This window comes from Pieris brassicae, chromosome 5, assembly GCF_905147105.1.
Source record: "Pieris brassicae chromosome 5, ilPieBrab1.1, whole genome shotgun sequence".
Taxonomy (NCBI): domain Eukaryota; kingdom Metazoa; phylum Arthropoda; class Insecta; order Lepidoptera; family Pieridae; genus Pieris; species Pieris brassicae.
Window position 1 is genome coordinate 7,315,121 of NC_059669.1, and position 11,130 is coordinate 7,326,250.

The following is an 11,130-nucleotide window of genomic DNA, read 5'->3' on the forward strand; positions in this document are numbered from 1 at the left end:
TTTATGTCACTTGTTGAGCTATACCATAACTTTTATACCGTTTTTGTTGTCAGTACTTCAAATTATCGCGAATTGTGTTAAGGTGTATACAATGCACAACATTTAAGGTAATTTGATTTTCGACGATCGTGGTAACTTTGTTGACGGATTACTTTCGAAAACGTCTTTTGGCTTGAATGTATATAATACAATATGATGTAAACTTCTTGCTTAAAACTATCAGCCATAACTTGATGACATTGTCACTCTGTTTTGTTAGTGTCTATGTCAATGTATCTAATGTAACCAAAACATATTTTAGTGTTAATTTTAGCTTATTAAAACCTTATATTCATGAAAGGTTTTCTCTTATTTCAATTTAATAAGCTAACAACGCAACATGGATAAATATCTTCGCCCTGAAAGATTTGATATCGACCCGTCAGATAGCTCTAGTACGAGAGCTTGGATACACTGGCGTAAGACTTTCGAAAGCTTCATTTCCGTGCAGAAACCGACCGCTTCAGAAACAGATGCACAGTCGGTTCCTCCGTCAGAATGGGACAGCATAAAGTTTCAGCTTTTGGTAAATCATATATCACCAAATATTTATACATATATAAGCGAAGCCACGAACTACGAAGAAGCGATCACAATACTGCAAAAACTTTATGTAAAACCGAAAAATCTAATATTTGCAAGGCACATGTTAGCAACAAGGAAACAACGACCAGAAGAAGGTATTGACACATATTTACAAGCTTTAAAACTGCTTTCTAAAGATTGTGACTTTGCGGCTGTTAATGCAGAAACAAATAAAAACGATAGCGTGCGTGATGCATTCATATCCGGTATATCATCGCATAAAATCAGACAAAGGCTTTTAGAAAACTTAACTCTAACACTTGATCAGGCTTACAACCAAGCACTCTCTCTAGAAACTGCAGAAATCAACTCTCAAAGCTTCAATACTGTATCTTTAAATGCTGTTGCTCCAAAAGCACCAACATTACAAACTGTGCACGACGAGCCCTGCTCTTCTGTTAATAATCCTCGACGACGAAAATGTTTCTTTTGTGGGGGACAAATACATCCTCGCAAGAACTGCCCTGCATTTGAAAAGACTTGTCAGCTCTGCAACAAGAAGGGGCACTTTGCCACTGTGTGCAGAAGCTCTTCCAAAGCTACAAACTCTGTGGTAGGTACTGAAGATCTTTCCGCTTGTATCACAGCAGCGTCACCTTCTTCACTACGTAAAGCTACTGTACCTGCTTATATTCGAGGAATAAGAGCAGAAGCACTTCTCGACACCGGCAGCTCCATCAGTTTTATAAATGACAGCTTTGCAAGACTATGCGGGTTAAAAAGAAAATCCTGCAATCAGACAATTTCTATGGCCTCTCTTAATCATACTTCACAAGTGGAAGGCCAAACTTTGCAAACCCTGAAAATCGGAAATCATAAATATGATAATGTGAATCTTCTTATCGTGAAAAATCTTTGTGCTGACATTATTATCGGCCATGACATCCTCGAAGAACATTCATCGCTAGAGTTCTCTTTTGGTGGGCCAAAACATCCACTTCAAGTATGTAACGTAACGGAAGCATCAGTACCAGCTGTACCACTTTTTGCGAATGTATCTCCCAACTGCAAACCTATTGCTATTAAGTCTCGAAGGCACAGCAAAGAGGATAGTGAATTTATTACAGAAGAGATCAGAAACCTTATAGCAGAGGGCGTGATAGAAGAAAGTAAATCACCGTGGAGGGCCCAAGTACTAATAACAAAAAGCGAAACTCATAGAAAACGCCTAGTGATTGATTACTCTCAGACAATTAATCGTTACACAGAACTCGACGCGTACCCTTTACCAAACATTGAGGACTTAGTTTCGAAAGTGGCAAAGAATAAATTTTTCAGCCTTATAGACCTGAAAAGCGCGTACCATCAAGTGCCTATACTACCCAAAGAAAGGAAATTTACAGCTTTTGAAGCGCTGGGAAATTTGTACCAGTTCAGGCGTATTCCTTTTGGAGTAACAAATGGTGTTTCGAGCTTCCAACGAACAATCGATTGGATAATAAGAAAAGAGAAGCTTCAAAACACATATGCGTATATTGATGATATAACTATTTGTGGCCAGGCTCTTGAAGAACACGATCGTAACTTAGAAAATTTTATGAATGCCGCAAAGAAATACGGTTTAACACTGAGTATACAAAAATGTAAATTTTCTCAAGAGTCAATTAATATACTAGGCTATAATATTCAAAACTACATAATTAAACCTGACAGTGAGCGACTCAAGCCACTGATTAATTTACCTCCACCAAGCGATGTACCTACCTTAAGAAGGACACTCGGCATGTTCGCACATTATTCTAAGTGGATTCCAAACTTTTCTAAACGGATCCACTCAATTGCTAATACAACAACTTTTCCGCTCACAAGCGAGCAAATTAAATGTTTCGAAGGCTTGAAAAATGATATCGCAAAGTCTTCTATACGTGCAATTGATGTAAATATACCCTTTACAGTCGAAACTGACGCTTCCGATCATTCTATTGCAGCAATACTTACGCAAAATTCTAGACCAGTGGCGTTTTACTCAAGAACATTAAATTCAAGCGAACAAAACCATTCTGCCATTGAAAAAGAAGCATACGCCATTGTGGAATCATTAAAGAAATGGAGACATTTCCTTATCGGTAGACACTTTAAGTTAGTAACTGACCAACGCTCGGTTTCTTTTATGTTTAATATGAAACATTCAAGTAAAATAAAGAATGAAAAGATTCAAAGATGGCGACTGGAACTTGCTGCTTTCAAATACGATATTATATACAGACCGGGGAAAGAGAACTATGCTGCTGATGCGCTATCCCGAGTTTGTGCGACTGTAGAAACACGTACTGCAAAACTTTTCTCGCTGCACGAGGCTCTTTGTCATCCAGGGGTAACGAGAATGTTTCACTGGGTTCGCTCTAAAAACCTTCCCTACTCCATTGAAGAAGTCAGAACAATGACAAAATCTTGTCGAACCTGCTCTGAAGTAAAACCTAGATTCTTTCGAAATACCTTTAATGACCAGAGGAAACTTGTTAAAGCGACGGCTGCTTTTGAACGCCTTAGCATAGATTTTAAAGGACCAGTTCCAACAAACAATAATAACAAATTCATACTTACCGTGATTGACGAATTTTCACGTTTCCCATTTGCTTTCCCATGCTCAGATGTAAGCTCGAAAACAGTGATTAAACACCTTAATAACTTGTTTATGATATTCGGCATGCCTTCTTACGTTCATTCAGATCGCGGAACAGCATTTCTTTCCGTCGAAGTACAAGAATTTTTACATGTTCGAGGTATTGCCACTAGTAGAACTACAGCTTATAATCCTCAAGGTAACGGTCAAGTAGAAAAATTGAATTCTACTCTTTGGAAAACGATTCTTTTGGCGCTGAAGACGAAAAATCTTTCGGTAGAAAATTGGGAGCAAGTATTGCCACAAGCCTTACATTCAATTCGATCATTACTTTGTACAGCCATAAATTGCACTCCACATGAAAGAATGTTTAGACACCCACGAAGATCTACTAACGGCACTTCTGTTCCATCGTGGCTTACAAATTCTGGACAAGTCTTGATGAAGAAATTTAATCGTACAAATAAATATCAACCATTAGTAGAAGAGGTTGAATTGATACACAGCAATCCTGACTTTTCATACATTCGGTTCCCAGATGGCCGAGAAACAACGGTGTCGAATCGACATCTAGCACCATTGGGTTCAGAAGGGGTAGATCTGCGAATAAATAATGAACATACTCCTGATTATGATAACGTCGCAGAACCACTTCCAGAAACAGAAGATCAAAACTTGGAAATTCCTCCATCTAATGAAACGGGACCTGTGGTATTTGAAAATAGCAGAGAGCTAGCGACCGAGTTACCGTCATCACCACAGCCGGAGCCAACACTTCGTAGATCTGACCGCGTTCGTAAAACACCGGAATTTTTAAAAGATTATGTTTTAAATTAGTGCGGGAGAATGATGTAAACTTCTTGCTTAAAACTATCAGCCATAACTTGATGACATTGTCACTCTGTTTTGTTAGTGTCTATGTCAATGTATCTAATGTAACCAAAACATATTTTAGTGTTAATTTTAGCTTATTAAAACCTTATATTCATGAAAGGTTTTCTCTTATTTCACAATATTTATTCTACAATCATAAATAATACTATTATTCCACTAACAAATTTCAACAATTATCATCTTGTCTTTTAATATCAATCACAAACCAAATAAACGCGCCATTATTTCGTCTATTGTTTTTAATTGTCGCCGTATGATTAGCACTCACAAATTAAGCCATGTTACCATTGACTTTCAAGAACTTCTACTATATGAACCCTATCTAAGGAAAACATTCCAGTTTCTTGTCAAGTGTACCATCAAAGGTAAATAGGTGGGAGTATAAAATGTGTTGCAATACTGAACCATATTTTTACATCTATAAAACTTATGAGATATATATTTTCTTTTACACGCCGGGTTAGTTTTGCAAAAAAATCAAAAACTACTTTTTAACAGACTCAAATGGTAACCCGGTGATATAAATATTAGTTATATTTGTTGTTTTATATAGCAATTTATCTTAGAATTAGAAAAGGCGAATTAGTTATAGATATATGTACAAATTATCTTAGTGATAAAACTTGCCGTTTATGAGCAATCAAGTCCTAAGAGTGATAACCCAAATTTACCATGAATATAGGTAGCATGGTAACATTCTCTGTACTATAAAATATAATAGGTACAGTTATTGATAAACATAACAATATTTTATTAAAGGTTTCTAAAGTATAGGTAATTTTTTTTCTTGTTCAGACATAGTGGGTTTACAAAGCTTCGATTGTTGTATTGCTTTGGAGAATCTGGTGGGAGCTCTTTTGTGGTGAGGTTAATGGAAAATCTTAATTTTTACATGTTGCGTACTTTGCGTTGTTAACTGTGAATATGAATGTATATAATGTATGATACCGCTGTAACATTAGTTTAATAGTTTGGGTGATAAATAAACCAATGATTGTCTTGCTATGTTTGTCTATTTTTTAGCCTAAAATCTCTTAAGTTACAATTTCACCAGTGTGCTATACTGTTGCATAGAGTATGGCACAAATGTTTGTTTTGGTTGTTATTGTTTGCTCAAGCAACTGTGCACTTGTGTGCGCGCACACGTATTAGTAGTGGTGGTGGACTCGTGTAGACGCGCACACAATCGTTGTTCGCGAACTCATTCTTGCATCCGCTTGCGCACACATTGTATTTTTCACGCAAGTAATATTTTAAATGATTAAGAATATATTATTAGTGGAAGCCCGATCAAGACGAATATGTTAATTTATAGCTTGACCGTCATCTATTACAGCTCTTACTACGGATATCCCTTTTGCTCATATTCTTTTTGCTTAACACGCTCATATTAGAAACAAGTAAAGACTTGATTTTTTTTTAAATACTAATAATAATTTAGTTGCGCAAAAAGTGGCGTATTGCAGGGACGTATAGCGTTGGGGATGTGGGCTATTACAATTTACACAGTCGTGCTTTTTCTTTACCTTTTCCGCACTCGTGCGTTCTCTTTCCCAATTGTCAAAACAATGTCTATTAAAAAGAAAAATACAACTAGAAGTTTTTATGATTCATGCTAATATTTCTTAAAAGAAGCTACTAATTTGTTTCAATATCAGATTCAATGAGTTTAGTTTTAGGTTTTTTTATAATTATGGCAATAGTTTTGATTAGGTTAGGTTTCAATTCATTTTATATCAATAAAAAGTTCTACTGAAGACTTGGCTGTATGGGCATAGTTGACAGTGTTCAGAATATCTGGCAAAAAACGTTCCAGAACAAAACCGGTCAGAAATATCGATAACTTCGACCAAGGAGTAATAAAGAGAACCATTCATAACTTTCACAAGACAAATAATGAACTTCCTACTTTCGGAAAGCTTAAAAAGCAGCTAGAAGATGACATAAATTTCAAAGGTTCAGAACGAAGTCTTCGGCGAATAGTTAAGAGTTTGGGATTTCGGTGGAAAAACACCGAAAACAACCGGAAAGTGCTGATTGAGACTTCTAATATACGTTTGCAACGTATCGAATATTTAAGGAAAATAAAGCAATATCGCTAAGAGGGAAAGCCTATTGTTTATACAGACGAATCTTACGTAGATTCATCGCACTCTTCTTTAAAAGCCTGGACCGATGGTACTACTAAGGGGCTTAAGAAACCTATTTCGAAAGGACAGCGAGTTGTCATTGTCCACGCAGGGTCTGATACTGGGTTTATACCTAATGCGTTGCTGACTTTTAAAGCTGGTACCAAATCAGGCGACTACCACGACAATATGAATTTTGAAAACTACGAAAAATGGCTCCGAACCCAATGAATGCCCAACCTACAACCCAGTTCCGTCGTGGTAGTCGACAACGCGTCCTATCATAATAAGCAGTGGGATCGCGCACCAACCTCTAATTCTAAATAAGCTGACATGCAGGCCTGGCTCAAAAAAGATAAATTTAAAACATTTTCGATTGATCGAATCCTAGCTGAACGAGGTCATCAGGTACTGAGACTACCACCATACCACTCCGACCTAAATCCGATTGAAATGGCATGGTCGGATATCAATATGTAGGCAGCAAAAATATGAAATGGAGTGTCAGTAAATGTTTAGACCTAATACAAGAAAAGGTTTTACTAATGGGTACATGGGATTTGCAAAAGTTGTGTAAAAAGGTGAAGGATATAGAAGAGCAATATGCAAAGAGTAATCATGTCGTGGATTTGGTAACAGAACAATTCATTATTGATGTCGATGGAGATAGTTCCGAGGATAGCAATGAAGATGCCGCAAGTGCCGACGAACGAAGCAGTCCTGAGCCCGGGCCCTCAACAAGCAAAAGGCCTTGTCGCGAGACCATTGAAGGCGTGATACCGTTCTCTGATTCAGATTAATAAAAGGTTACAAATTAAAAGATAATGTTTTATTTTTCTACATCCCATAAACTTGTTAAAATATCTTAGGTCTTTTTTGGAAATACGTTCTATGTATAGACACTTTTTTACTGTCTTATTATATCTTATAGATAGGTAATATTACTTACATGCGCGACAGTTATCATGCGCAGCAGTTATCCTTCACATTTCGTTCAGCTTAATATCGTTATTTAGGTAATCATTAATCAAAGTGGCATATAATGTATTGCGTGCGCGACAGTACACATGCGCAGCAATTCCCTCCACGTATCGGCCAGCGCTAGACTTATGTACCGCTGCCTATACCTACCTAGAATGGGTGAAGAAAAAAAAAACTCTGCTTATATTATTTTACGGTTGGCGCCATTTTCCAAAAATGTTCTTGCTAGTTTAGTGGTTTGTCGTACAGAATGAGTAATTTCGACGATATTTTATTTTAAACAACACCACCGAACTCGGTATAATTGCACAAAATGCTTCGGAGAACATTTAAAAAAAAGGCGCTGCATATCTAAATACGAGGAATTTATTGCGTGGAGAGAAGAGAACAGATTACTCATTAAATTTGTGTACATGGAACTAAATAGTCATTTCTTTTACAACGTTGACATTGACTTACAAGTAATGCACAGTGCACTGACAAATGACAGGTAAGGAACAAACAGCCCGCCAAAATGCGAAATGTCAATGTGAATGTACAAATAAGATTTAAACTTTTGTTATTTCATTTTTTTTCTATGTAACGTATGTATTTTAACTTTTAACTTCAACAAACATTTAAAACAAGAGCATTTTCTTTATCGCAGAATAAATCTTTTGTCAAAATTATCTAAACTAAATCTTCATAAGATTCACTCATAATGTGGAACGGTATGTATCTTCAAACGCGTTGTCATGTTTCTTTAATTTTTAACTGAAATCATCAATCTGTATGTGTTTTTTTCCTAGATCAATCCGTTGCAGGCGGCGGATTTTTTAATTCTACCAATCAATTTGCCAATGCTGCAGCAACACCTAATCAAGGCCAAAAAAGTGTATGTATACAATTATAACTATAAAGCGTTTTTTTAGTTACAAGTGTAAATCTACTATTTAAACTATATATCATGTTTTTAATTTGCCTAGGTTTTTATTGGGCATTACTAGTGCTTTAATTAATGTTGAGTCATTTTATAAATAATTCAATAATAAGTTGTAAAAGTTTAGAGGAATGAATGGTTTGACACATATTCAAAACTGCTTTATGTATTTAAATAAATTTTAATAAAAAATATGATTTACAGGGCCGTAGATCATCCCGAACAGCTCCCATAGTTATTAAACAAGCCTTACACTGTGGAGATGAGGGTGTTAAAATATGGGGAACAGAGGTTCAAATTGTTTCCATTGTTGCTAGAATAAGAAATATTAGAATGCAAAGTACAAAGATAACATATACAATCCAAGACATAACCGGTAGGATGAAAGCAGTTCTTTGGTTAGATCAAGAAGCTATGGATGAAGATGTGAGTATTGTTTGTTTAAATAAGATATTGGTGCTAATTCTGTTGGCAGCTCTCTAAATTGTTTTTAACCTTTATTATATTAAATACAAATTCTTATTTATTGATATAGTAATGTTAGAATAACAATTTTTGTTTATAGGATAAGTCTGCACCTAAAGTTCAAGTAAATGATTATGTTCAAGTATTTGGAAATGTAAAAACAAATAAGGGCAAAAAAGTTTTAATGGCTTTTAAGATAATGCCTGTTGAAGATGTAAATCTAATTACATTTCATTACCTGCAATGTATTCACAATAAACTTAAAATGGAGGCAGATTCTAAGAAGGTAATGTGACTCAAGTAATTTGGCAGATGAAAGTGATAGTTCATGCTAGTTTGTATCTTAGTTTTTCTACATGATTTTGAATATTCATTATATTATATTATTATTCATAATCTTTTTAGTTGAAATGATACATAAATTAATGCTATAATACAATTGCAGGAAAAACCAGTAGATACATCAACATTTGTAAGCACTGTACCAGCCAACTCCTTAATGGGAATGGATAACGGTTCTGTTAATGGCTTGAATCCTCGCCAAATGATGGTTTATAACCTTATCAGAGCATCTACACTTGAACAAGGAATTAGTAAACAAGATATATATTCTACACTTAAGGATAAAATGCCAAGTGTTGAGTTTGAGTAAGTATCAATTATGGTATGGTTGGGTGGACTCAATTTCCGTACTTAGATTCACTATTAATCAATTAAAAATCATATTAATAACAAACTGTTAGGCTTTACATAGCAGCCCAACTATGATTAATATCTAGGTGACATACTAAAATGTAATTAATACTACTCATATTTGGTATTACATTAAATTTAGGGTTTGAATGACAATTACGAAGCAAAATCATAATATAGCATTATATAAACAATATGAATTTTGTTACCATTTAAGAAATTATAACAATTATTGAATGTTAATTACAGGAATATACTAGAATGGATGTGTAATGAAGGTCACATTTATTCAACAATTGATGAAGAACACTACCGTGCCACAGATGCCTTTTAGATTGTTTTCATAAATAAAAACAAATTTTCCTTATATATTTTTTTTATTAAATAAATAAATATAGAAATGATAACAGTAGACATGATAAAATTCCTACAAAACAAAGAAATGACTTAGTTTGAAATATGCTTAAAAAAGAAAATATGTATGTAGAATTACCACATAATTTTAGATGATATAAGTGTATAAAGTATATCTTATTAATTCATTAAAATAATGTCTTAATACATTTTTATAAATTATTAACTATGTAATTATAATTTTGATTATATATCATATTCCAAGATAAAATTTTGCAAAGATTTTATCTAGATCAGATAAAACTGCAATATCCTCACAGGGCTGTATAAAATTTCTCATCTCTCATGAATTCATTTAAATATTTTAAATTACATTTTATATACAAATTATAATATAATAACATATATTGGAACACATTTAAATTATAGGGTTCCAGAAAAGTACACAATTTGCCAAGAATGTATATTAATGATAAGTTGATATAAAACTCATACTATTCAGATCTATAATTCATCTCTTACTGCTGTGTTTTTAACATCGGGAAACTTCCCATCATATGTTTGACTTTCCAACTGAACATTCTTTAATTCATTTTGTTCTATTAGATATTCTTTTGCTGTCCAAGCTTGAGAGCCATCTTTGAACATAAATATAGCTCGATCATCATCTATAAGATACCTGCAAAAAGTTTAAATTTTTTACTCTTAGTCTTAATAAGACTGGTGTCCTTAACACTAAAAAGCAACATTTTTCAGACAAACAATGGAAAGAGTGCTTGCAGTTAAATATCTTAATTTTACTAGCAGCATTATAATGTTTGAAAACAATGCTATATACCTTTCAGCTTGTATATGATTACTCCATAAACCAGTTTGCCAAATCTTAGTTAATTCTTCAGTCCTGGCTCTTTGGGGCTTATTAGCAACTGTCACAAACATCATCAACGTCTGACCTTTCTTAGTTTGTTGAAGCACTGTTTCTGGATTAGACATATCCAATTTGGTCATGTCAATTGAAGGTGGTTTCCGCAAATGTTCTGGTAATTCATCTTCAGGTAAAGGTTCCTCATCCTCTTCCCATTGATCTAATAAACTGTGAAAGAAAATTTTAAATGTAAATCATTTTCTTGGAATCTTAATAAATTATTTTATGTTGCAACGCCAACACGGATTACTTTTATTTACCGTTCCATATCAGCGTCTGTAAAATCGCGAATATCTTTCTTCGCCCATGCCGGTTTCTCTTCATTGTTGAATTTTTTAGACAATATACAAACACTATACAGAACTATAAGACACAAAGACTTTTTCATGGTTTTCATTATTTATTAAATCTTTTCTAAATAATAAAAAATTAGAACTTGTTATTTCTTTACTTGAGACTTCGTTAGCGGTAAAACAGACTTACGAATTCCCATTTCCCAACTGTAATCTCACACTCGCACTTCACAGTGTGAGAAGAAATGTCATTGAGAAATGTCAAATTATCTTGACACATTGAATTCATA

The 11,130-nt window shown here is 34.3% G+C and overlaps 3 protein-coding genes across 3 annotated transcripts; 2 read left to right on the forward strand and 1 right to left on the reverse strand.

The window, feature by feature from the left end:
* The first annotated feature begins 204 nt into the window (after window positions 1–204).
* LOC123709633 lies at window positions 205–4,190 on the forward strand. Its single transcript, XM_045661090.1, has one exon. The coding sequence runs from the start codon at window positions 380–382 to the stop codon at window positions 4,022–4,024; it is 3,645 nt and encodes a 1,214-aa protein (XP_045517046.1). The 5' UTR covers window positions 205–379; the 3' UTR covers window positions 4,025–4,190.
* Window positions 4,191–7,710: 3,520 nt separating this feature from the next.
* LOC123710235 (replication protein A 32 kDa subunit) lies at window positions 7,711–9,635 on the forward strand. The gene is made up of 6 exons (XM_045662013.1): window positions 7,711–7,901; window positions 7,980–8,065; window positions 8,315–8,536; window positions 8,676–8,861; window positions 9,021–9,223; window positions 9,518–9,635. The coding sequence occupies exons 1-6, from the start codon at window positions 7,892–7,894 to the stop codon at window positions 9,600–9,602; spliced, it is 792 nt and encodes a 263-aa protein (XP_045517969.1). The 5' UTR covers window positions 7,711–7,891; the 3' UTR covers window positions 9,603–9,635.
* A 77-nt stretch (window positions 9,636–9,712) lies between these two features.
* On the reverse strand, window positions 9,713–11,070 carry LOC123710236 (LDLR chaperone boca). Its single transcript, XM_045662014.1, has 3 exons — window positions 10,808–11,070; window positions 10,461–10,715; window positions 9,713–10,301 (listed from the first exon to the last, which is right to left on the reverse strand). Exons 1-3 carry the CDS (start codon window positions 10,942–10,944, stop codon window positions 10,127–10,129), a joined length of 567 nt encoding a protein of 188 aa, XP_045517970.1. The 5' UTR covers window positions 10,945–11,070; the 3' UTR covers window positions 9,713–10,126.
* Window positions 11,071–11,130: the final 60 nt, after the last annotated feature.

Bases quoted from the DNA above. Each gene is read 5' to 3' on its own strand.
- LOC123710236 (XM_045662014.1), bottom strand. From the start codon at position 10,944: ATGAAAACCATGAAAAAGTCTTTGTGTCTTATAGTTCTGTATAGTGTT. The intron at 10,716-10,807 runs GTAAATAAAAGT...TTTCTTTCACAG, and splicing joins ACAGACGCTGATATGGAACG to TTTATTAGATCAATGGGAAG. The intron at 10,302-10,460 runs GTATATAGCATT...AACTTTTTGCAG, and splicing joins AATCATATACAAGCTGAAAG to GTATCTTATAGATGATGATC.
- LOC123710235 (XM_045662013.1), top strand. The intron at 8,537-8,675 runs GTGAGTATTGTT...TTTTGTTTATAG, and splicing joins AAGAAGCTATGGATGAAGAT to GATAAGTCTGCACCTAAAGT. The intron at 8,862-9,020 runs GTAATGTGACTC...ATACAATTGCAG, and splicing joins TGGAGGCAGATTCTAAGAAG to GAAAAACCAGTAGATACATC.
- LOC123709633 (XM_045661090.1), top strand. From the start codon at position 380: ATGGATAAATATCTTCGCCCTGAAAGATTTGATATCGACCCGTCAGAT.